The following is a 24,089-nucleotide window of genomic DNA, read 5'->3' as shown; positions in this document are numbered from 1 at the left end:
CTATAAGCACTTTATTCTTCACAAATGTTTTTTTAGTGCATAACTTCCACTCAACTGTTATATCCTCATCTGTAAAGATTAAAACGTAAGTATTTCTATGTTTCATAAAGAAGAGTTTTAGGTAATATATAACATAAGCAGAGATTTGACAAAGAAGTGCAATGCAAATTATTTTTATTCATGAAAATATAAGTGCAATGTGTCAATACACTGATAATAAAATAAGATTATTATACAATATGATCTCTTATAAATTCTGTTTTATATGTTTTTTAAGATTTTAAATTCTCAAAAAGCTGTTTACTTTGGCATGACACAAAATCAACCTGTAGAAACTTACAAGCATGTAACACATTTTAATGTACAGTGGGATCCAAAAGTCCACATTTAAAATCTGGGATTTAAAATCCCATTTCAACCTGAAAATTAACAGGTTTAGGATTTCTATTACATAAAATCGTTTAGATTCTGAATTTTTTTTAGATCACAAATCAAATAAGTACATTTTTGTGCAGATATTCTCACAGATGAAGTGATGCTGTCATTCAATCATGGGAAAAACGAAATACTAAAACATTGTGAAATTCATGCTAATATTTCATATTGCAACTTTGGATGTAAAGTGGACTTTTGTACCTCTGTAGCTTTAATGTATAGCCAAATATCAAGTAATATGTCTTTTTAAAGATCACTGATGCTGATTTGGAAGCTGATTACACCATTTGAATAGTATTTTTCAGCATTATTTTTCCTTTAAAAGACTATACGGTTCTTGCTAACAACACAGCAGTGCAACAGAGTGTGTTGCTGTGTGTGTGTGTGTGTGTGTTTGCTCTTCAGGACATGAATGCACGCACACTCCCCCGAATGACCGCCCTGCATATGGGGCAGTGACGCAGACTGGCTGCGCAGTCTGTGCAGACGACTAGATGACCACAGGGGATGAAGACCATGGAGACGAGTTTGTCCATGCAGACCTTACAGGTCCTCTCCTCCTGAAGCTGTCTCAGCTGTTCCTCTGGAGTCAGATCTGATCGCACTGAAAAACACACAAATACACAGACATTTTAACTCAACCTGGGTCAGTTATGATGACTGATTGAATGATCAGTTCCATCCCAGAGGCTACAAGATAGAGAGAAGATGAAGATGTAGCCAAACACACACACACACACACACACACACTATAAATGCAATGAAAGCGTGTTAATATGGACCTTTCTCCCTGTCTGAGACTTGCGTTCTCGGCGTTTGCGGACTCTCCACAGTCTCTGAGGGAACAAACCATCCACACGTTAGAGGAGGAAAGGCACTTTATCATTTCTTTTTTAATGAACAACACATGGCTCACAATGTAGGTTACATTTAAAGGGTTAGTTCACCTAAAAATGAAAATTCTGTCATTAATTACTCACCCTCATGTCGTTCCACACCCATTAGACCATTGTTCATCTTCAGAACACAAATGAAGATATTTTTGATGAAATCCGATGGCTCAGTGAGGCCTCCATTGACAACAAGATAATTAACACTTTCAATGCCCAGAAAGCTACTAAAGACATATTTAAAATAGTTCATGTGATGCAGTGGTTCAACCTTAATGTTATGAAGCGACGAGAATACTTTTTGTGTGCCAAAAATAACAAAATAACGACTTTATTCAATATAAATTAATATTTAGTGATAGCACTCAAAACACTGCTTCATGAAGCTTCGAAGCTTTATGAATCTTTTGTTTCAAATCAGTGGTTCAGAGCACGTATCAGACTGCCAAAGTCACGTGAACTATTGAAATTTCGAAACACTTATGACGTAATGAAGCCTCGTTTACTGAAATCATGTGATTTTGCTGCTCTGAACCACTGATTCGAAACAAAAGATTTGTAAAGCTTCGAAGCTTCATGAAGCAGTGTTTTGAAATCGCCCATCACTAGATATTGTTGAAAAAATTGGTTAATTTGTTATTTTTAGTGCACAAAAAATATTCTCGTCACTTTATAATATTAAAGTTGAAGCACATACGTTTTTAGTACCTTTCTGGGCATCAAAAAAGGGAGTGTCATTGCTGGTGATGCAGGCCTCACTGAGCCATCAGATTTCATCAGAAAGATCTTAATTTGTGTTCCGAAGATGAATGAAGGTCTAACAGGTGTGGAACGACATGAGGGTGAGTAAATAATGACGTAATTTTCATTCTTGGGTGAACTAACCCTTTAAAGTACTAGTTCACGCAATAAAAATTAAAATTCTGTCATTATTTACTAACTCTCAAGTCACTTCAAACCTTAGTAGACATTCATACTCAACACGTATACAAACTAGTGCTGTCAAATCCAACATAAAAGTGTGTGTTTACATATGTGTGTATATATATTTATATATTTATATATGTATGTGTGCGTTTCTCCTTTTGTGGTTCAAAAAAGAATGAAGGGCATGTGGCATTAGACCAGACTAAATAGTAAATAATGACTGAATTTTAATTTTGGGGTGAACCATGCCTATAAATAATGTCTTCTTGTACAGCATCATGTGAAAGGAATATAGTTCACCCAGAAATGAAGATTCTGTCATCATTTACTCACCCTCAAGAAGATATTCTGAAGAATGTTCATGTTTATGGGCTTCATTAACTTCCACAGTATTGGGGAAAACACTATGGAGGTCAGTGAGGCCCATCGACTGTTTGGTCATTTACATTCATCAAATCTTCTTGTGTGTCCAGCAGAAGAAATTCATACAGGTTTGGAACAACCTGAGGGTGAGTAAATGATGACAGAGTTTTCATTTTTGGGTGAACTATCCCTTTAAACATAGGTTTGATCTGTTTTGAAGGATGGATGAGTTTGGAAACAGAGGGTGCTCCACACCTGGTCTGTGCTCCCCCGTCTGCCTTTCCTCCTCCTCGGCCTGCAGGACGTCGGTCACCAGGTCAGAGACTGAGGTGTAGTGTGAGCCGGTGAGCAGGTAGCGGGACTGCACCAGGCTCTCCACTAGTGAGCGCTGGAAACCCATCTGCAGCACCGCCTGCACCACAGGAGACAACATGTCTGCCGCCACTGAGCTCTGCCCACCCAACACTTCTGCCAGCAGGAACAAAACATGCCAAAGGTGTCTTTAAGGGTGTAGTTATTCGCTTAATGTAATAAAATATACAAAAAAGGTATTTTCTTGGTCCTCACAAGTAGAAGTGTAAGCAGAGCTTGTGTGTACAATATATTATTCACACTATGATGTCACTTTGTAGGCCAATCGGCAGTTCGCATCACACTGGTTCCCTCGACTGAGTTTACTTGTTCGGCGTGATGACGTTTAATGTCACCGACAGCCTCTGCAGTCTGATTTAGCCACTTGTTAGCAACATTTTCAAGACATGTAACAGCTTAAAAAGGTAATACTGATGTATTTTATGTCGTAGAATAAAACATGAAAGTATCTTAAGCTTGTGTTTACCACTGCCCTTATTTCAGAACCAGAAGTGCTGAAATGCAAACTCGCTTCCGGGTTTTTTCCGGGTTATACAATCATTTAGGACTTTTCTCCTTATATAAAACCTTTTTGGCATAAAGTATCTTTAAAACCCCAGGGTTTTCTATAAGAACCTGGTAACACTTTACAATAAGGTTCATTAGTTAAACATTAGTTAATGTATTAACTAACATGAACTAACCATTAGCAACACATTTGTTGCTGTATTTACTAATCTTTGTTAAAGTTAGTTAATGAAAATGCAGTTGTTCATTGTTTGTCCTTGTTAGTTCACAGTGCATTAACTAATGTTAACAAGATTTTAATAATGAATTAGTAAATGTTGAAATTAACATTAAAAGGTACAATCTGTGATATTTTTTTCCGCTAGAGGTCGCTAGAAGCCTATTCAAAACAAAAGTTTGATGACGCCAAGTTTTAGAGCAGAAACTTGGGACATGTGGTCTCCATCTCAACGGATGGTGCAAAAGAATAGGGATTGGAGTCTGGAAGAACTCATGTTCGTGGATGCGATTATTAACGTTACTGTAGTATGAAGCAGAGCAGGAGCGAGTGTTGCGGGAGCTGAACGAGGAGCTGGAGCGATTGATCAACACACGCCTCACGAGCAGCGGGACTTTTATTATGACACAGTCGCTGGCGCCGCTTCCGCTTTTCCGGTCATGAGTTTACGGGAGCTGTCCTTGTCGACAGAACCAGCGGCAGATGGTAAACAGTAATTATGTTCCATAAATAAGTAACACAATTCACCACAAAACGTGCAAGAAGTAAATAAGGAACTGCTTGAAGCAAGCTAGTGGTTTGCTGGACGCTAGACACTACTTCCGCATTTGTCCATGGCACTGTTGTCATGTAGTTTCTACGTCAGTAAAGGCGGTAACAAAGGTAACTGACGTCATTGACAGGCGACTGCACTGCCCCGTGTCACTGTTTAGAATGGGGATTTTCTCATGATTTACAAGTAGTTGAAAACATTAGAGATATTGTTAGTAATCAGCTGGACAAAATATATAACACTAGCCTAGTGGTTTTTGGATATTTTACTGCAAAAATTTTACATATTGTACCTTTAACAAAGATTAATAAATGCTGCATAAGTGCAGTTCATTATTAGTGCATGTTAACTAATTAAGTTAACTAATGTTAACTAATGAACCTTATTGTAAAGTGTTACTAAGAACTCTTTCTTCTAAGAATAAGAGCAAAATATTGCTGCAGGTCATTTATTCTGTGATTTATGCAAAGAATCAGTTCAGGTGTGTTTGTTTACCAGCAGCGTACAGTGATTTAAAGCTTCAAAAATCACAAAAGACTAAAAGTTAGGGTAACACTGATCATCATCATTGTTAGTTGAAGAAAAGGAGATGTGGGTGAGATGAAAACTGTGAGAGCTGGAAGAATAACATCAACTCCTGAGGAGCATAAAATGCAAAGCAGCATAAAACACAGCCTGATATTATCCTGCTTATTACACGGCTCTTTGCACAAAAAATAAATACAGGAAATATTGATTTGAGTTGAAATTATTTTATTTTTTTACTGTGGAAAGACAGAAATGAGCACAGCTATGTAGCAAACACGGATTTCCAGGACAAGCAGTAAGTTATACTGTGTCATGGATGGACAATGGTTATTATTCAGAAATATCTGACTGCTGAATGTTGTGAATGACCAATCGGAATCAAGTATTCCAGAAAGCCGTGTAATAAACACACATAAGAGTCTGTTGATCCATTGAACACAAGCACTGCTCACAACAATGAAACATTTTATGAGACTTCAGAATTGCAGAGAATCCATAAAGTCAGGGGTTTTCAAACTGGGGCCTGTGGACACCCAAGTGGAAATGTATGTCTAATATCTATTTTGTTTTTGTACACAGCATAAATGGATCTGTACATTAAATTTAACTGCCATTTTACTTGTAGGGGGATCATCATATTTGGGTGTCCTAAAACATTTAAACATTTGAAAACCCCTGCACTGTTACACCTTTAAATGAAGTCATGGCGCGACTCACCTGATGTAATGTTTCCTGCAGTTGATGACAGAGATCCACCCTTTAAAACAAACCAAAACATTTAAAGCCCATAGCAATCATAGCTGATAAATTTACCATAAACCGATGGTTAGGTGCATCAATATTACTTACCACTCTTTCATTCATGTTGAAGTAAGACTGCTGGATATTGCTCACATATTCCCGTCCTCTGGATTGAAGCAAATATTCACATCTTTGGAAGCACATGATAGACCAAATTAATAATGAAAACAATAAAACATCATCCATTTTGTATTAAACAATACATGTTTGTAACATTCCCTCTAGTACTTGATTACACTGTATTGTATTTAAAAGGTTAGTTCACCCAAAAATGAAAATTCTGTCATTATTACTCACCCTCATGTCGTTCCACACCTGTTAGACCTTCGTTTATCTTCAGAACACAAATTAAGATATTTTTGATGAAATCCAAGAGGTTTATGACTCATTGACAACAATATAATCAACACTTTCAAGGTCCAGAAAGGTACTAAAGACATTGTTAAAACAGTTGACGTGACTGCGGTGGTTCAGCCTTAATGTAATGAAGCGACGAGAATACTTTTTGTGCACAAAAACGAAACAAAAATAACAACTTTATTAAACAATAACTTCTCTTTTGTGTCATTCTCATATATTGTTTATGTCCAACGCTTCCAGGTTCTACGTCAGAATGCCGACTCGTTATTCTCGTCACTTCGAAACATTAAGGTTGAACCACTGTAGTCACGTCGACTTTTTTAACAATGTCTTTAGTACATTTCTTGACCTTGAAAAATTATATTGCTGTCTATGGACATATAACTCTCGATTTCATCAAAAATATCTTAATTTGTGTTCCGAAGGTCTTAAGGCAGGAACACACCAAGCCAACGCCGACTAACTAGTGGCGATGAAAGCAGACTGCGGGGTTGGCTCACGTCGGTCAAGTAGCACGTCCGTTCTGCGCCTGCGTAAGATAAAATGCCTTTCCATACCAGCAGGTGGCAGTAGCTGACCAGCCAATAAGAATGATCAGATGTACCGACGAGCTCCGATGCAGATTCAACATGTTGAATCGGTTAAAAAAAGGCCGACGAGGACCAACTTCAGCCGACGGTGCGGAACACACTGAGAAAACTTAGTCGGCCGACAAACAACTTTAAGTTTTACTTAAAACACTTTACAGGTGTGGAACGACATGAAGGTGAGTAATTAATGACAGAAATGTCATTTTTGGATGAACTAACCCTTTAATGTGGGATAAAAAACTTCCTGTTTAAAGTAGAAAGAGAATAGAAATAATTCAGCACTCACTGTGGAAACCATTTGGCGTGTTCCTGCCAAGGGTCATCACCTGGTTCCCAGTTCCTCAGACCACCATCACAGAAGAAACACTTCACATTGTCACCATGACCTAAGAAAACAATCACTTGTTATTACTATCTTCTAAAAAAAAACACTATATTATTTATTTTAAAGACACAGAGTACAATATATAAATCATTTTTGCAATTTCTAATCAATTTTGAGCTCCACCTTAAAGGTGCAATATGTAATATTTTCTGTCCGCTAGAGGCCTATTCAAAACAAAGGTGTGGCTTGATGACGCCAAGTTTGAGCGCGGAATCTTGGAAAAGATCGGGGGAAAAGAATCGGGATAGGACTCTAGAAGAAATCATGTTCATGGATGTGATTATTAATGTTATTGTAGTATGAAGCAGAGCAGGACCGAGTGTTGTGGAGCTGAACGAGGAGCTGGAGCGATTGATCAACACACGCCTCACAAGTGTTACAGTTGCTGTATATCAGCGCACGACAAAGATGAAGATTAGTATACGAGTAATACTTTAATAAAACACAGGAGATTCCAACAGGGAAGAGACAGCAGGTAAACGTAAACGAGAACGGACAAGGAGTGAAGGAGAACACTGGGTATATACTGTATACAAGAGACCAACAAAGGGAACTAAATAAGGTGATGACAAGGCTCTGGAGGGGGGGCGAAGGGCGGAGTTACAAAACAAAAGTCCACAGAAAACAACAAAAATAGTCCAAGGTGGAGTGGAGGGTGGGAGGAGCCTGGAGCAGGAGGACCAACCATGATCCACCCAGGGTGGAGTCGAGGACAGGAGAGACGCCATAGTGGAAAGTTGAGAGGCGCCACCCTGGGGACGGCCGATGGAGACGCCACCGACGATAGAGATCCAGGTGGAGCTGGCATGCCGGAGAGCCCAACCGACACTGCTGGATCTGGAGACCGAGATGGAGCCGGGACGACGAGTCGGGGGCCTGAAGACTGAGACGGAGGTGGTGCGACTGAGGACGAAGGAGCAGACGGGGGGGAAGGAGGAGCCAGGTGAAACTGAAGGTGCCAGCTGGACAACAACTGAACAAGTTGGAGCCTGTGGGACGAAGGAGCCCGGTGGAGTCTTGAGGCTGAGGGTTTCCGGTGAAGCCGAGGGAGGGAGGAGCCACGGCGGAGGCGACGCATCGACAGCCCGTGGTGATGTGTTGGGTTCAAAGGCTGGAGGCGGAGCAGGGAGATGGGCAGTTCAGGGCTGGACGGGACCAGCAGGGAAAAGAGACATAGGGACTTAAACTCCTCAAACACATCCAATAACTTCAGTGGTTTCAGTGGCCATAGCGATCCCATCCACCGCGGTGAGTTTGTAATGAGGCTCTCCTCCCAGACCTCGAACTCCACTAACACTCCCTCGGCAGCACACAATGTAACAGGCTCACGCACCTGGTCAGACACACCTTGCGGTTCACACCCCGGTGCGACGACTCTCTCTCCATCCTCTCCTCAGGTTTGGTCTCGCTCGTCCCGGCAGGTTGAACTCCACGGTCTGCGGTGGGCTCTCGTCTCTCCATCATGCACGTAGTCGGTGGCGGGTGGCTGGTCTCTGGATGTGGAGCGGTGCTAGTGTCATCCTCAGCAGGGCAGATGGTGAACGGAGAGTTGTTGTTCACCAGCACCCACTCCATGTATGCGGCGAAGTCCTCCGTTGGACCGCCCGCTGGAATGCGTGCCTTGGACCGCTCGCTCAGGCCAGTGTGATAGTAGATAGAGAGCGAGCGGTCCGGGAAGTTAGTCTGGCACGCAAGCTGGAGAAAGTCACTGGTGTGTTGTTCCAGCGAGCAGTCTCCCTACTCCAGGCAGAGGAGCTGGACAGCGGGTAGAGCCATGAGGGAAAAAAGAAAATACTGGAAAAAAACGCCGCAAAAACCCCACTGTTTTGGTCCGTTCTTCTGTTACAGTTACAGTTACATGTGAAACGAGCAGTGGGACTTTTATTATGACACAGTTGCCGGCGCCGCTTATGCTTTTCCGGTCATGAGTATGAGGTAACGCAGCTCTGTTTATCATATTAGATACATTTGAGAGTGTTGAAAATGATGTTATAACGTTACTCTGAGCGTTCGCTCGGCGGCTGCTGTGAGACTCTGTTACACACTGCAGTAAGATAGATCGATTTTACAATATCATATTAAATGCTGGATGATTGTGTTGATAAATGGCATGCAATTAATTTTAAAACGTATTGTATGATTGAGAAAATGCTGTATTACTGTTACTAAAAATAAAGCTGCATCTGATTATGCTATGTTAGCTACTTCACAAAATAGTGTTTTTCTCTGAGGCATGGTAAAGCATGAGACTCGCAAAAAATCAAGAAAATTGATTTAAACAATAAGACTAAACATGTTGAGCTATATAACAACAATTCGTTTTCCGTCTATAAATATATCAAAACATTTGTTCCCTTGTCTATTAAAAGGTGATATATTAAAGCGTCTTTGGTGTTTTCATTGTTTCTACAAAAAAAACGGAAACCGGGGCAGACCGAGGGAAACGTGGGTATGACGCCATTGACAGGCGACTCCTCACACGTCCCGGAGCCTTGGTTAAAATTGCAATTTTCTCACGATTTACAAATAGTTAGAAACATTTGGGATATTTTAAGTATTCAAGTGAACAAAATATATAACACTGGCTTAGTGGTTTTTGGATATTTTACTGCAAAATTCTTACATATTGCACCTTTAATGCTCTTTATCAGTAATAAATTTAAAGGATTAATTCACTTTCAAATTAAATTTTCCTGATAATTTACTCACCCCCATGTCATCCAAAATGTTCATGTCTTTCTTTCTTCAGTTGAAAAGAAATTAAGGTTTTTGATGAAAACATTCTAGGATTATTCTCCTTGTAGTGGACTTCAAATGGTTGAAGGTCAAAATGACAGTTTCAGTGCAGCTTCAAAGAGCTTTAAATGATACCAGACGAGAAATAAGGGTCTTATCTAGAGAAACCATCGCTCATTTTCTAAAAAAAAAAAAAAAAAATTATACATTTTAACCATAAATGCTCATCTTGAACTAGCTCTCTTCTTCTCTATTTGAATTCCAGCAGTGTAGACACTGCAAAGAGTATTACTGCCCTCCACAGGTCAAAGTTTGAACTAAATTGTCATATACAATATGCTAGTGCAAATACATAATTATTTCAAACTTTGACCAAGAAGAGAGCTAGTTCAAGATGAGCATTTGTGGTTAAAACGTATATTATTTTTTTTTTTTTAGAAAATGAGCGATGGTTCCTCCAGATAAGACCCTTATTCCTCATCTGGGATCGTGTAGAACGCTTTGAAGCTGCACTGAAACTGTAATTTTGACCTTCAACCGTTTGGAGGCCATTGAAGTCCACTATAAGGAGAATAATCCTGGAATGTTTTCATCAAAAACCTTCATTTCTTTTCGACTGAAGAAAGAAGGACATGAACATCTTGGATGACATGGGGGTGAGTAAATTATCCACAAATTTTAATTTGAAAGTGAACTAATCCTTTATTGTGGTCAAAACAATTTTGAGAATTTTAAAGTTAACAGAATTAATTGCTTTGTTCTTTACTGAGAACAAACAATGATATGCCATTTTGAATGCATATTATTTGTATAAGAAATAGGCAGAAACACACTGTTGCTTTCAGAATAATGAGCAGCACGCGCTGCTGTGAGGCTGGGCTGCACTGCGCTCGCGGCCTCTCGTTCATTCCGTTCATTCACCGTGCGCATGACCGCCGCGCGCGTGACTGTGAGCGCAGAAAGCAGAAGCAACTAAGTTTTGGTCCTGTGATGAATCGAAAGCACATACAATCCCAAACATTGTACATTTCAGTTGCAGTTTCTTTTCCCAAAACATCCCTTTAGCCAGAGACGCACCTGTATAGAAGAATCCAGCTCGCGCCAGAGCATCGGGCTGCACTGATGCTCCTGTGGGCCAGTTCTGGTAGGTGGACAACCTGTTGTCCTCTGACTCCATCTCCGGATACGCCGCCTGCCCGGACAACACCTGCTCGTCCACGGTCAGCCGCTGCAGTTGACTCAAGAGCTGCCCATCCACAGAGTCGGACGAGCCCAGCGGAACATTCCCCACATCCCTGCCCATCATTAAGCCGCATGCGGGGAAGTGCCTCTCGTGCTCCCCCCGCGGAGTGTCTCCATGAACCCAGTGCCTCAGGATCCCATCACAGCAGAAGCACTGCACCGTGTCCCCGTATCCCAGATAGTGAAAGCCAGCCCGGGCAAGCTCAGCAGGGCTCACGGGCGCATCTCTGGGCCAGTTGTGGAAAGTCTGGAGTCTTTCCTCCTCACTCCGCATCCCGAGCCGAACCCCCGCCTCCATCCGCGCGCCTCTCTCGCGCTCATGTCCACGATCTCCACTCATCCTGCTCACCTTCCATAATGGACTGTTCAAGTGTGCTCCAGCTCCCCCTTCGCTGGCCATATAGCCTATTATTCCCTGTAACAGAGCAGCGTTTACTATAGCACACACATTTCCAGAATAAGCAGTTGTTAAAATGATCTGCCCTGTGGCCAAGCCCTGAATAACATGTACAATAGACGCCTTTCATGGGGATTTTTTTTTCTTCCAAATTTCACATGTGGCTGGCTTAATAACAACCTAGTGGGTTATACATTTTAAAGTCAACATGATATTAAAATGGACTATTTTTATGAAATATAGCGTGTTTATTATAGGCCTAAATTATTTATAATAATTTAAACATAATTTAAAATTGTACAAAATGGCACATAGTTTATTGTTTTGAACAAAATGAATAAACAAAAGCATAAAATAAATACATTTTGGGAAACAGAATTCTCCTTTACATTATTATTATAGCAAATTCAGGGGCCGGGCTGCATAAACCACTTGGACTAGTCAGTTAAAGGATTAGTTCACTTTTAAATAAAATTTTCCTGATAATTTACTCACCCCCATGTCATCCAAGATGTTCATGTCTTTCTTTCTTCAGTCGAAAAGAAATGAAGGTTTTTGATGAAAACATTCCAGGATTTTTCTCCTCATAGTGGACTTCAATGGAGCCCAAACGGTTGAAGGTCAAAATTACAGTTTCAGTGCAGCTTCAAAGGGCTTTAAATGATACCAGACGAGGAATAAAGGTCTTATCTAGCGAAACGATCAGTCATTTTCGAAAAAAATACAACTGTATATGCTTTATAAACACAAAATATCGCCTTGGACGTACTTCCACTTTCAGCATTCTTCAAAAAGCTTACGCCGTATGTCCTACGCCTTCCTTATTCAACTTACAAAAAAAACGTAACTGGGGCTGCGTTCGTTCAGTAAGTAGAATAGGGAAGGTGTAGAACATACAGCGTAAGCTTTTTGAAGAATACGACAGTGCGGTTTCGGTGGAAGCACTTAAGCCCCGGGTATACTTCGGCCGTAATTTTCGTCATGTGGAGGGCTCGCGGCCGGCCGAACACCCTGGCCGCGTGCAGGCCAAATTTCAAGACCGCACGGACAGTCCGCGTGCAACAGCACATGCGCAAGCAGTATAGAAGAGTCCACTAGGTGGCAATACGCACAGTATTGAGCACAGTGTTCTGCCGTCAAAGAAGAGTGTGAAAAGACAAAACAACACGCTTGAAAAAACAGAAAAACATGACAATGGACAGTGAACTTGACGAGCGTTTGAGCGAAGAGATTAGAAAATAACCACATTTGTACAATTCATGTTTAAAGAGTACAAAGACGTGTTTAGGGTGGCAAATTCATGGAGGGGGATAAGTAAAATATGGGAAAGGATGCACTTCTTTTCTTCTCCGATCATGCCCAGTGAATGTCATGTTGATGACACGACTCAGTGCTGCTCTCCGATGTCAGAGCTGTACTGCACATGTGACGAACGCGGTCATCTGCGCGCATCCGTGGTGTAGTATACTTTGAAAGACGTGCGGACACGGAAAGTGAAGTATACCCGGGGCTTTAGAAGGTGAACGTTTGTTTATATAAAACACATAATTTTTTTCTTAAATGAGATAACACTCTTATTCCTCGTCTGGTATCGTTTAAAGCCCTTTGAAGCTGCACTGAAACTGTAATTTTGACCTTCAACCGTCTGGAGTCCATTGTAGTCCATTATAAGGAGAAAAATCCTGGAATGTTTTCATCAAAAACCTTAATTTCTTTTCGACTGAAGAAAGAAAGACATGAACATCTTGGATGACATGGGGGTGAGTACATTTTCAGGAAAATTTTATTTAAAAGTGGACTAATCTTTTAAGACAAATTTTTGTCTTGAAGAGTGGTCCTAATTTTTTAAAGTCTGTTACATAAAAAGGTAGATTGGAATAATTGGAAAAATAACGTTGATTACCCCTTGGTTAACTGCAAGTTGGTCAAACTAGTTTTTAAGACACAGTCTTAATATAGTGACTAAGTTTATGCAACTGGCCCCAGGGCTTTGGAAAGTAGTTTTGGACTACATCTCCCACAATCCCTCACAGGAAGTCCGTCATATGTTGACGCCAAACAAAATGGCGGCTTAGTGAAACGCACAGGCTTCGCAAGCGTCTTGATTCTGATCCCTAAAGTAAGTAACTGCATGAAATTTCTTCTATTTTTAATATCAGCACAGTTGACGTGTTCTTAATAAATTTGTTTTACTCGTTATAGTCTTGTTCTGGTTCTTAAAGGTTTTGTTTATTGAAGGCAGCAGGCCATTGCTGTGCTCAGAGCTGCGCCTTCACTGTGGAGTTAGACGATATTATGAAAACTCCAGTGCGTTTTGTCATTATTGCACGTGTAATTGTATAGTTACATATTTCAGCTATGTTTTTAATGACTGCATTTAATGTAATATGACTAATTTTCCCTAAACAAGCACAGTGTTGTTTGGAAACAAACATATCTCCAAAATGTATGCGTAATATATAACAATTAGTCTTGTACTTAAAACCAGATTAGCTGTAAACTTGTCTCATAAATATGCGTCACAACATAATGCATCTGGCCTTGTTTTCCTCCTCTGTCCAGATGGCTGGCGAGTCTTCTGACAAGAAGGAGCTGGACAGCGCAGTGAAGGAGCGGGAGGCCCGTAAGCGCAGTCGCTCTCGCTCCCGGGAACGCGATCGGAAGGGATCTCCGGGCAGAGAACGCAAACGGCATCGGTCTCGTGAACGCAAGCGCTCCCGCAGCAGATCCAAGTCTCCAGACCGGTGTGTAGGGCTTTATACTCTCCTATTCTCATGTGACTGATGATAATCATTTGTAATCTAACTCTAGCTCTGCTTATCTGTTTTTAGAGATCGTCGTCAAAAAGACAAAGAAAGAGACAGAGAGAAGGACAGAGACAGGGACCGCAAAGACAGAGAAAGAATCAGGGACAGACGGGACAAAGACCGATCCAAGAAATCAAGGTTTGAATCATACTTGCCTCACAAACCTTTTCAGGGCTGAACAATAAGGATGTCAAGAAGATGCTTGCAAATTTGAATGTTTTTTGGTGATGTACTGAACATTGTTTTTGCAAAATACTGTGGTTTTACTTGTCACCAGTTAAAGTCCCCCTGGCCTGTAGCCAATAATTTTATTCCTTAACTCATATTTGATCACCAAATGACACATTTAACGTTTTTTCCTGTAAAAAAAAAAATCTTCATGCCTTAAAATAGCTTGAATGTAACTCTACACCCTTGCCTGGTTTAAAGGTGCCGTAGAACACGTTTTCAAAAGATGTGATAAAAGTCTAAGGTGTCCCCTGAATGTGTCTGTGAAGCTTTAAAATACCATGTCATATGTACAATTAAATGTGACATGACTGGAGAGCTAATTTGCAGAGCTCGTGCTAACATACCCATGTTATGATCAGATTCTTTTCTTATGCTTTTTTATAAAAAATGCTTGCTGTTTTCTCACTTTTGTTATGTTTATTTTGTAACTGAGAAGAAAGTGCACGCCATATATTTACATATTCATCTGTATTCTGTCGATCTCAGCAGTGTGGGTGGCGTCAGATGTTCGTTTACAGCAGGGGTCTCCAAACTCGGTCCTGGAGGGCCACTGTCCTGCAGAGTATAGCTCCAACTTGCCTCAACACAGCTGCCTGGATGTATACCTAATTAGACCTTAATTAGCTGGTTCAGGTGTGTTTAATTGGGGTTGGAGATAAACTCTGCAGGACAGTGGCCCTCCATGACCGAGTTTGGAGACCCCTGGTTTACAGTATATCGCTGGTCACGCATTTCGAACTTCTATTTACCCTTAAACGAAGAACGAGAAATTGTTTATGTTGAATTGACCGACATTCTTCATAGTTATCATACTTGGTGAGAACGGGCCTTAAATATGCTCTTGTTAAATTTTGGAATAAATTTGGACGTCTGACCAGGCTTAAGATAAAAATATAAATAAAAGATAATCACAATGTTTGTTTTTTTTTCACTGTAGCTGTTCACGTTATTTTGTCAAACCCCTGTATGTATGAGTATATATTTATATATTTGTGTGTATATATATATATATATATATATATATATATATATATATATATATATATATATATATATATATATTATTATATTATTATATTTATATAAAAATATTATTATAGGGGTTAATGTAATTTGTAGGCTACAGTGGAAAAAAAACAGTGTGTGTGTGTATATATATGCATACAATGTTTAGACATTTTAAATATTTAAATTAAAATAATGTAAATATGTTAGTACTTAGTTATAAAGTTTTTTTTTTGTTTTTTTTTCCTCAGGAGCAATTCTCCAAAATCCAAGGATTTGAAATTAAAGAGGGATAAGGATGTGAAAAAAGAGGAAGATGAGGAAGATGAGAAGAAGAAAAAGAAGGTGCCCAATTAGAAGACATTTCAAGTTTGAAAGTTGTATATTGTGTATTTTTTTGACTTGGACTTTTCTGCAATCTGTTTCAGGTGCAGCCTCTCTCTCTTGAAGAGCTGCTTGCAAAGAAGAAGGCAGAAGAAGAGGCAGAGTCTAAGGTAAAGTGCTTCTATATATTCATGCAAATTAGTGCACTCCTTTTTTTTTTGTTTCTTAAACATATCCTCCTGTCACAGCCCAAGTTCTTGTCCAAAGCGGAGCGAGAAGCTGAAGCCATCAAACGGAGAGAGCAGCAGACAGAGGAACGCCGTAAACAGGTGGAGGATGAGAGGAAGAAAAGAAGAGTATTTCAGGACATTGGTAGAAAGATGCTAGGTGAGAGGCTAGAACAAATAGCGTCTGTAGAAACATGGTTATACTTTTATTGGAGTTTTGTAGCATTTAGTCTGTCTATTAGCTTTGAAGCCATCTATGTGCTAGTGCACTCCTGAATGTTGACTATAATTTTTGTTTTTTATCTTTTCTCATCATCTTGCTTTATCTAATTTGCAGAGGATCCGCAGGAGCGTGAACGGCGGGAAAGAAGGGAGCGGATGGAAAGAGAGAACAATGGGAATGATGAGGATGATGGACGGCAGAAGATTAGAGAAGAAAAAGACAAAGGAAAAGAGCTGCAGGCCATCAAGGTGATGAGTTTGACACTGTCTTCATCTATTCAGCTGGAGAAAACACTAACCAATTCTTTAGATCTTTGTCTTGAATGAGAGTAATCTTATAGGCAAATTAAATAGTATTTAAACTAGGGCTGTCAATTTAGTGTGTTCATTTAATTAATTAGTTATGGGGAAAAATAACTCTGAAATGCCCCCAAAATTCAAGATATCAGAGCAAAGCCCTTTTTTTTCTCCTCATATTTATATCACTGCACTCTCCACAGCGATGAGGAAGTTTCAGCAAAGGATAACTCCACAATGATGACAATTGTTATTGTTCTTTCAAACATTTGAAAAAATAAATAAATAAATAAATAAAAAGGCAAAGGATATAAACAAATAATAATATAGACCCAATTGATTTCTAGTCCTTGCATTAGCTCTACTACCAGATATATTTATGCAGATGAGAAATAAAAACCCGCACTGTACAGCTATGATCAGCTGTTTGGTTGAGCTTTAGATGTTTTATGGAAATAATGTAAAGATACAAATTAAAATATGCACTTAATCACAAGTTAACACATGACAATCATGCAATTAATCGTGATTAAATATTTGAATCGATTGACAGCCCTAATAAACACTGATGTCTAAGCAATCAAAATAGAGTGAATCACCTTTTGAAAGTAACTATTTTATCAATTACATCGTTATGCCACTAGGTGGCGATGAGACTGTTTAAAAATGTATTTTGCATTGAATCATTAATTCAAGAAATTTGCAAAAAAAAAAGCAAAAAAAAACTTATAAGTCATTGAATTATTCATTCAAAGCAATTAGCACTTTGTCAGAACCTCTAGTAAATGTCTTGTTTAGTAGTCTGTTCAGAATTGTTGGAGAATCGTGATCTCTGTTTGAAAAAAAATTTGTTTCTTAATTTATCCAGATTCGTGCATGTCTAATATTTAGGCTATCATGCGTATTTCTATCGTAGGTTTGGTCTTAAATTTCATATACGGTGTTATTAAAAAGGTCTAAAAGACTTTAATTTGTTTATATCTGTAGACACCCTGGTGTTATAATATTGTTATAATATAGACTTTTGCTCAGATTTGCCTGTTATTCCTCGTGAGGTGTAAATTACTGTAATATCTCTCTCTCTTTGTAATCTAACAGTTACTTTTCATGAGACCGCCTCAATGAAGTATGCGGTCGACAAATGCGACCTCCGGAGGACGCAGCCTTCGAAATCAGACGCAGCTATTGACTTACTCATTTAGACATTTACCGCCACCTACTGGCAGTTTTATTTTTCTTATTTAGAGTATTATTTACATTCAAAAAATATTTAATTTTTTCATATTAATAAAAATCCCATTAAAGGTATAGTTCAATCAAAATTTAAAATTTTGTCGTCATTTACTCACACTCATGGCTGTTAAAGCCTAAAAGTTTGTGTAATAAATTCTATGTTGAATCAAATAAAAAAAAATTTTTTCTAAAGCTACTTTTTGTAATGTCTATGTGATGCTTTTCTCATTTAGCACAATAATGACTTTAAGTTACTCAGTCAAATTTAATGTGCGATTAATTAGATTAATCGCCACATTGCGTAATTAATTCAATTAAAAAAATGTAATCACTTGACAGCCCTATTTTAAACATACACCTATATTACCTATGCCAGACAGGGTATAGGTAAAAATGTAGAAATACTAGATTGCACAGAATTAGCAGAATGTGTCAGGTAGAAAAAGTGTCAAGTTTTTAATATTGAGTAAACTGTTACTAAATATGCCTTTGGGAATATGTAAAGCAAATGTTGGCCAAAATAAAATCTATGAAATTCATTTGCACGTTTAGAGCAGTTTCTGCCCACAGAATATCATCTTTCCATGTGTTTTTCCCTTTCCCTGCTGTGCATTGAAGTGCATTAGGTGGATATGTGTCTTTGACAGATAGTGAACCAATACTTATTTTCTCTTTAGGAGCGATATCTTGGCGGGATGAAGAAACGGCGGCGTACACGCCATCTGAATGACAGGAAGTTTGTCTTTGAGTGGGATGCATCTGAAGACACATCAACCGACTACAATCCAATGTAAGCATGTATTGAGACACCTCAAATAACTGCACATGAATGTCCAGATTATTTTTTGTATATTTTATTGCATTGCATTTGGTCATGGCTTCCTTAGGTCACTCGTTTTACATATGTATGTAGTATATGTGAGAGAGGAGCTAAAGAGTTAGTTAACAACACAAGACTGTTTGTGTTTAGCTATAAAGAAAAGCATCAAGTTCAGCTGTACGGCCGAGGCTTCATCGCCGGCATCGACCTCAAGCAGCAGAAGAGAGACCAGTCCCGATTCTATGGAGACCTGATGGAGAAGAGACGAACACTTGAAGAGAAGGAGCAAGAAGAGTAAGATCCACACACTTTATTCAGTATTCAGTATATACCTCATTTGGGCTTTTTTTTTTTTTTTTTTTAATATCAAATGTGACTAACATTTATAATGTCACAATTTTCTATTGCAAATAAATGTTCTTTTGATATTTCAAGTCTTGAAATAAGCATCACATTTCCACAAAAATATTTGGTACAACTGTTTTCAGCATTGATGATAAGTTTCTTGAGCATCAAATCATCATATCAGAATGATTTCTGAAGGAACATGTGACACTGAAGACTGGAGTAATGATGCTGAAAATTCCAATTCGACATCACAGGAATAAATTACATTTTAAACTGTATTAAAGTAGATAACAATTATGTTAAAGGTATGTAAGATTTTTGCAGTAAAATATCCAAAAACCAATAAGCTTGTGTTATATATTTTGTCCAGCTGATTACAAACAATATCTCTAATGTTTTGAACTACTTGTAAATCATAAGAAATTCCCATTCTAAACAGTGACACGGGGCAGTGCAGTCGCCTGTCAATGACGTCAGTTACCTTTGTTACCGCCTTACCTGACGTAGAAACCACATGACAACAGTGCCGTGGACAAATGCGGAAGTAGTGTCTAGCGTCCAGCAAACCACTAGCTTGCTTCAAGCAGTTCCTTATTTACTTCTTGCACGTTTTATGGTGGATTGTGTTACTTATTTATGGAACATAATTACTGTTTACCATCTGCCGCTGGTTCTGTCGTCAAGGACAGCTCCCGTAAACTCATGACCGGAAAAGCGGAAGTGGCGCCGGCGACTGTGTCATAATAAAAGTCCCGCTGCTCGTGAGGTGTGTGTTGATCAATCGCTCAAGCTTAGTTCAGCTCCACAACACTCGCTCCTGCTCTGCTTCATACTACAGTAACGTTAATAATCGCATCCACGAACAAGAGTTCTTCCAGACTCCAATCCCTATTCTTTTGCACAGTCCGTTGAGATGGAGACCACATGTCCCAAGTTTCCGCTCTAAAACTTGGCGTCTTCAAACTACGCCTTTGTTTTGAATAGGCTTCTAGCGACCTCTAGCGGAAAAAAATATCACAAATTGTACCTTTTAAATCGTAAAAAGAGCAATTTTGTGAAATATTTTATGTTTTCAACAAAAACACCCAATGACAGGGTTGTACCTGACACAAGGGAGCGCTAATGCTTCTATTATAGAAAATGGAAATTATAATCAAATGTTCACAGTTTTAATGGATATGGTATTAATTATGTAATTTCACAGACTGAGGCTGAAGAAGGTCCGAAAGAAGGAGGCCAAGCAGCGCTGGGATGACCGACACTGGTCTCAGAAGAAGCTGGATGAGATGACAGACAGAGACTGGAGAATTTTCAGAGAGGACTACAGCATCACCACCAAAGGAGGGAAGATCCCCAACCCCATCCGCAACTGGAAGGAGTATTCACTGCCGCCACACATTCTGGAGGTCATCGAAAAGTGTGGCTATAAGGTCAGTGTGTTTCTGTTTGCTGTGTTTCCAAATTATGACATAATTAGATTGTTCTGCGAATGTTTAAAAATGCTCATGACGTATGGCATCCATCCATGTAAATGTGTTTTTGTATATATTAAAAATGTTTTCTTTAAATGTTCATTCTTCGTCAGGATCCTACACCTATCCAGAGGCAGGCCATTCCTATTGGTCTACAGAACCGCGACATCATTGGTGTGGCCGAGACTGGTAGCGGTAAAACCGCCGCCTTCCTCATTCCCTTGTTGGTCTGGATCACCACTCTACCTAAGATTGACAGGTGAGCTCACTTTTCTCTGTCACACTTTTATGTGCCAACACATGTTCTGAGGAATCGGATAAAATATGGGAAACTTTGTGTGTGTGTTTGACTGTAGGATTGAGGACTCTGATCAGGGACCTTATGCTGTAATTCTGGCCCCAACTCGTGAGCTGGCACAGCAGATCGAGGAGGAGACCATAAAATTCGGCAAACCGCTGGGGATCCGGACAGTAGCCGTGATTGGTGGAATATCCAGAGAGGATCAAGGGTTCAAACTCAGGATGGGTTGCGAGGTGAGCGTAAAATACCTTCCATTAGCCAATTGTCATTAATTATTCATGTTTAATCATTTTATGCAGTTGTTGTCAGGGTTATTAAACATTTTGTTACTTGAAATGCATATATATAACTTATTTCAGCTAGTTGCCAAAGCAACATTTTCATTTAGTTTAACTTGTAGTAAAATAACTAAAACTGAAATAAGTTGCTAAAAAGAATATAGACATTAAAAAAATAAAAAAATAAATAAATAAATAAAAATGACGAACAACATTACTAAAATGAAAACAGAAAATACAAAAATAAAAACTAATAAACAGTATCTCTATATTTAGTGATATTAAAATAACACTGGTCAATGTCTGCATTAGTAATAGATAAGCTCACTGTAGTTGTAGATCTGATGTGTTTTGCTTCCTCATTCTCAGATCGTCATAGCCACACCTGGTCGTTTGATCGATGTGTTGGAAAACCGATACCTCGTCCTGAGCAGGTGCACGTATGTAGTACTGGATGAAGCCGACAGAATGATTGACATGGGCTTTGAACCCGATGTCCAGAAGATTCTGGAGTACATTCCTGTGACTAATCAGAAGCCAGACACAGATGATGCTGAGGACCCCGAAAAAATGATGCAGAACTTTGAGTCAGGCAAACACAAATACAGACAGGTAACAGATATGGAGTTATCACAGTTTAAAAAGGAAATAACTGATTCTGATTCCCCATTATGAAATGAAGTCACATATTCTGTTGCTTACTTTAGTTCCCTTTTTCCTCTTTTAATTTCATATTATTGCATGTCCCCTCTCTTTTTTCAGACGGTCATGTTTACAGCCACTATGCCTCCTGCAGTGGAGCGTTTGGCCAGAAGTTACCTCCGACGGCCTGCGGTTGTGTACATCGGCTCTGCAGGCAAACCACACGAGAGAGTGGAGCAGAAGGTCATCCTCATGTCTGAGGGTGAAAAGAGGTCAGAGCGCACACATCAACTGTAACCCCTCATATTCAAGTGGAAGCTGTCATTAGAAATGTACTAAACCTTTTCTTGCAAATGTTCTTGTGTGGTAAACAGGAAGAAGCTGCTGGAAGTTTTGGCAAGTGGCTTCGAGCCGCCCATCATCATCTTCGTTAACCAAAAGAAGGGTTGTGATGTGCTGGCTAAGTCTCTGGAGAAGATGGGAGTGAGTACACAGTGTTTATTACTGTCTGTAATTCTTTATAGAAATAACTTTCAGTCAATAACTCTCAATCTTTCTTTTCCTCTCTTGTGCAGTACAATGCTTGTACACTTCATGGTGGTAAAGGTCAGGAACAGAGAGAGTTCGCCCTGTCCAACCTGAAGGCCGGAGCTAAGGACATCCTGGTGGCCACAGATGTGGCAGGCAGAGGTATCGACATCCACGATGTCTCCATGGTCCTCAACTACGACATGGCCAAGAACATTGAGGGTAAGTCCGACATCATTTCTGTCACTTTATCCATTAAACCTTTTTCCCTTTAGAACTGTTAAATTGTTATTTTAGGGGACATCCTGTTTACTGTGCCCATTTTGAGGATTAATTTTTAACGTTGCTTTTCTCAGACTATATCCATCGTATTGGCCGAACGGGTCGTGCTGGAAAGAGTGGTATGGCGATGACATTCCTGACCAAAGAAGACTCTTCTGTGTTCTACGACCTGAAACAGGCCATCTTAGAAAGCCCCGTGTCCACCTGCCCGCCCGAGCTGGCCAATCACCCAGAAGCCCAGCACAAACCCGGCACCATCCTTACCAAGAAGAGGAGAGAGGAGACCATCTTTGCTTGAGCCAAACCCCTCACACTTGTTGTTGTTTTTCTTTTGTGCATCTTGTGACTGTGCTGTTTCTTCTCACCAGATTCTTCATAAGAAACACTCAGTAATGCATGGGATCATAAATCAGTTTTCTTGACAGATAAACCAGTGATAAACAAGTGTAGAACTCTGTGATAAAACTGCAGTAGAGAGAAATCATCCCTTGACACCATCAGATGGACAGTTGGTTAAACGTAAAAATGTAGAACAGCACACCTCCTTTTGTTTTTTACACATTGCTTGTAAGTGTGTTGTGTAATTTTTAAATTGTGTAAAAATACCAATTCATTAATGCATTTGTAGATAACCCCATTTCAGTCAGAGGATGAGTAAAACTGTTCATTCACTCTATGGATTAATAATAAAGTCCTTTAGACTGAATGTGTTGTTTGAAGTTTATTTGATTTATATGTCTCTGGCACAAACTTTGGTACAGCAAACACAAGATGGAAAGATTTGATGGAGAAAATCAGTAGTGACAAAGTCCCTTTCGGCCATATTTGCAACCCGTCCATTCTCCCCAGCCTTTCCGACATTACGGTTCATACCCCCTATTCTCTCATCTACATGGTTAGGAGAAAAACGACCAACTTTTATCTACATCTTCCATCTTAACTCCTTCCTCAGTCCATATAACCTTTTTCTGAAAGCGTTCATTCCAGGTACACTGATCTTGCATCACCTCAAGAACCATTCTTTCTTTCTGAAACCAGGAAAATGCCCACTACCAAACTATTCCCAGAACAGAAAGAATAGAAGGAAAACTAAAAACAAAAACATCTCATGAAAGAGCATTTTTAATTTTTTTTAATACAATCAGGACAGAATGAGCCAATGATGGTTCTGTGACATCCAGTCTATAAAATCGAACATAAGTGTGAGGCGAAGCCCAACTTAAAGGTACAATTTGTGATATTTTTTTCCGCTAGAGGTCGCTAGAAGCCTATTCAAAACAAAGGCGTAGTTTGATGACGCCAAGTTTTAGAGCGGAAACTTGGGACATGTGGTCTCCATCTCAACGGACGGTGCAAAAGAATAGGGATTGGTTCGTGGATGCGATTATTAACTTTACTGTAGTATGAAGCAGAGCAGGAGCGAGTGTTGCGGGAGCTGAACGAGGAGCTTGAGCGATTGATCAACACACGCCTCACGAGCAGCGGGACTTTTATTATGACACAGTCGACGGCACCGCTTCCGCTTTTCCGGTCATGAGTTTACGGGAGCTGTCCTTGTCGACAGAACCAGCGGCAGATGTTAAACAGTAATTATGTTCCATAAATAAGTAACATAATCCACCATAAAACGTGCAAGAAGTAAATAAGGAACTACTTGACGCAAGCTAGTGGTTTGCTGGACGCTAGACACTACTTCCGCATTTGTCCAAGCCACTGTTGTCATGTGGTTTCTACGTCAGTAAAGGCAGTAACAAAGGTAACTGCGTCAT

At 39.6% G+C, this 24,089-nt stretch overlaps 2 protein-coding genes across 6 annotated transcripts; one reads left to right on the top strand and one right to left on the bottom strand.

The window, feature by feature from the left end:
• Positions 1-199: 199 nt before the first annotated feature.
• birc7 (baculoviral IAP repeat containing 7) lies at positions 200-13,800 on the bottom strand. Of its 5 annotated transcripts, XM_067371200.1 has the most exons (8): positions 13,782-13,800; positions 10,742-11,321; positions 6,830-6,929; positions 5,642-5,723; positions 5,510-5,549; positions 2,871-3,083; positions 1,218-1,271; positions 200-1,039 (listed from the first exon to the last, which is right to left on the bottom strand). In XM_067371200.1, exons 2-8 carry the CDS (start codon positions 11,304-11,306, stop codon positions 837-839), a joined length of 1,257 nt encoding a protein of 418 aa, XP_067227301.1. In that variant the 5' UTR covers positions 11,307-11,321; positions 13,782-13,800; the 3' UTR covers positions 200-836. The 5 variants fall into 5 exon arrangements, with proteins under 5 accessions (XP_067227301.1, XP_067227300.1, XP_067227303.1 ...); XM_067371199.1 differs by lacking the exon at positions 13,782-13,800 and having other exon boundaries at positions 10,742-11,548; XM_067371202.1 differs by lacking the exon at positions 13,782-13,800 and having other exon boundaries at positions 2,871-3,080; positions 10,742-11,548.
• On the top strand, positions 13,321-22,997 carry ddx23 (DEAD (Asp-Glu-Ala-Asp) box polypeptide 23). The gene is made up of 17 exons (XM_067371198.1): positions 13,321-13,422; positions 13,866-14,047; positions 14,135-14,248; positions 15,598-15,691; positions 15,775-15,840; positions 15,919-16,057; positions 16,235-16,368; positions 18,327-18,439; positions 18,620-18,763; positions 20,022-20,247; positions 20,403-20,548; positions 20,646-20,823; positions 21,238-21,480; positions 21,631-21,782; positions 21,885-21,993; positions 22,086-22,260; positions 22,395-22,997. Exons 2-17 carry the CDS (start codon positions 13,866-13,868, stop codon positions 22,616-22,618), a joined length of 2,439 nt encoding a protein of 812 aa, XP_067227299.1. The 5' UTR covers positions 13,321-13,422; the 3' UTR covers positions 22,619-22,997.
• Positions 22,998-24,089: the final 1,092 nt, after the last annotated feature.

Source organism: Chanodichthys erythropterus, chromosome 20 (assembly GCF_024489055.1).
Source record: "Chanodichthys erythropterus isolate Z2021 chromosome 20, ASM2448905v1, whole genome shotgun sequence".
Taxonomy (NCBI): Eukaryota; Metazoa; Chordata; class Actinopteri; order Cypriniformes; family Xenocyprididae; genus Chanodichthys; species Chanodichthys erythropterus.
This window is presented reverse-complemented; position numbering and strand designations above follow the sequence as displayed.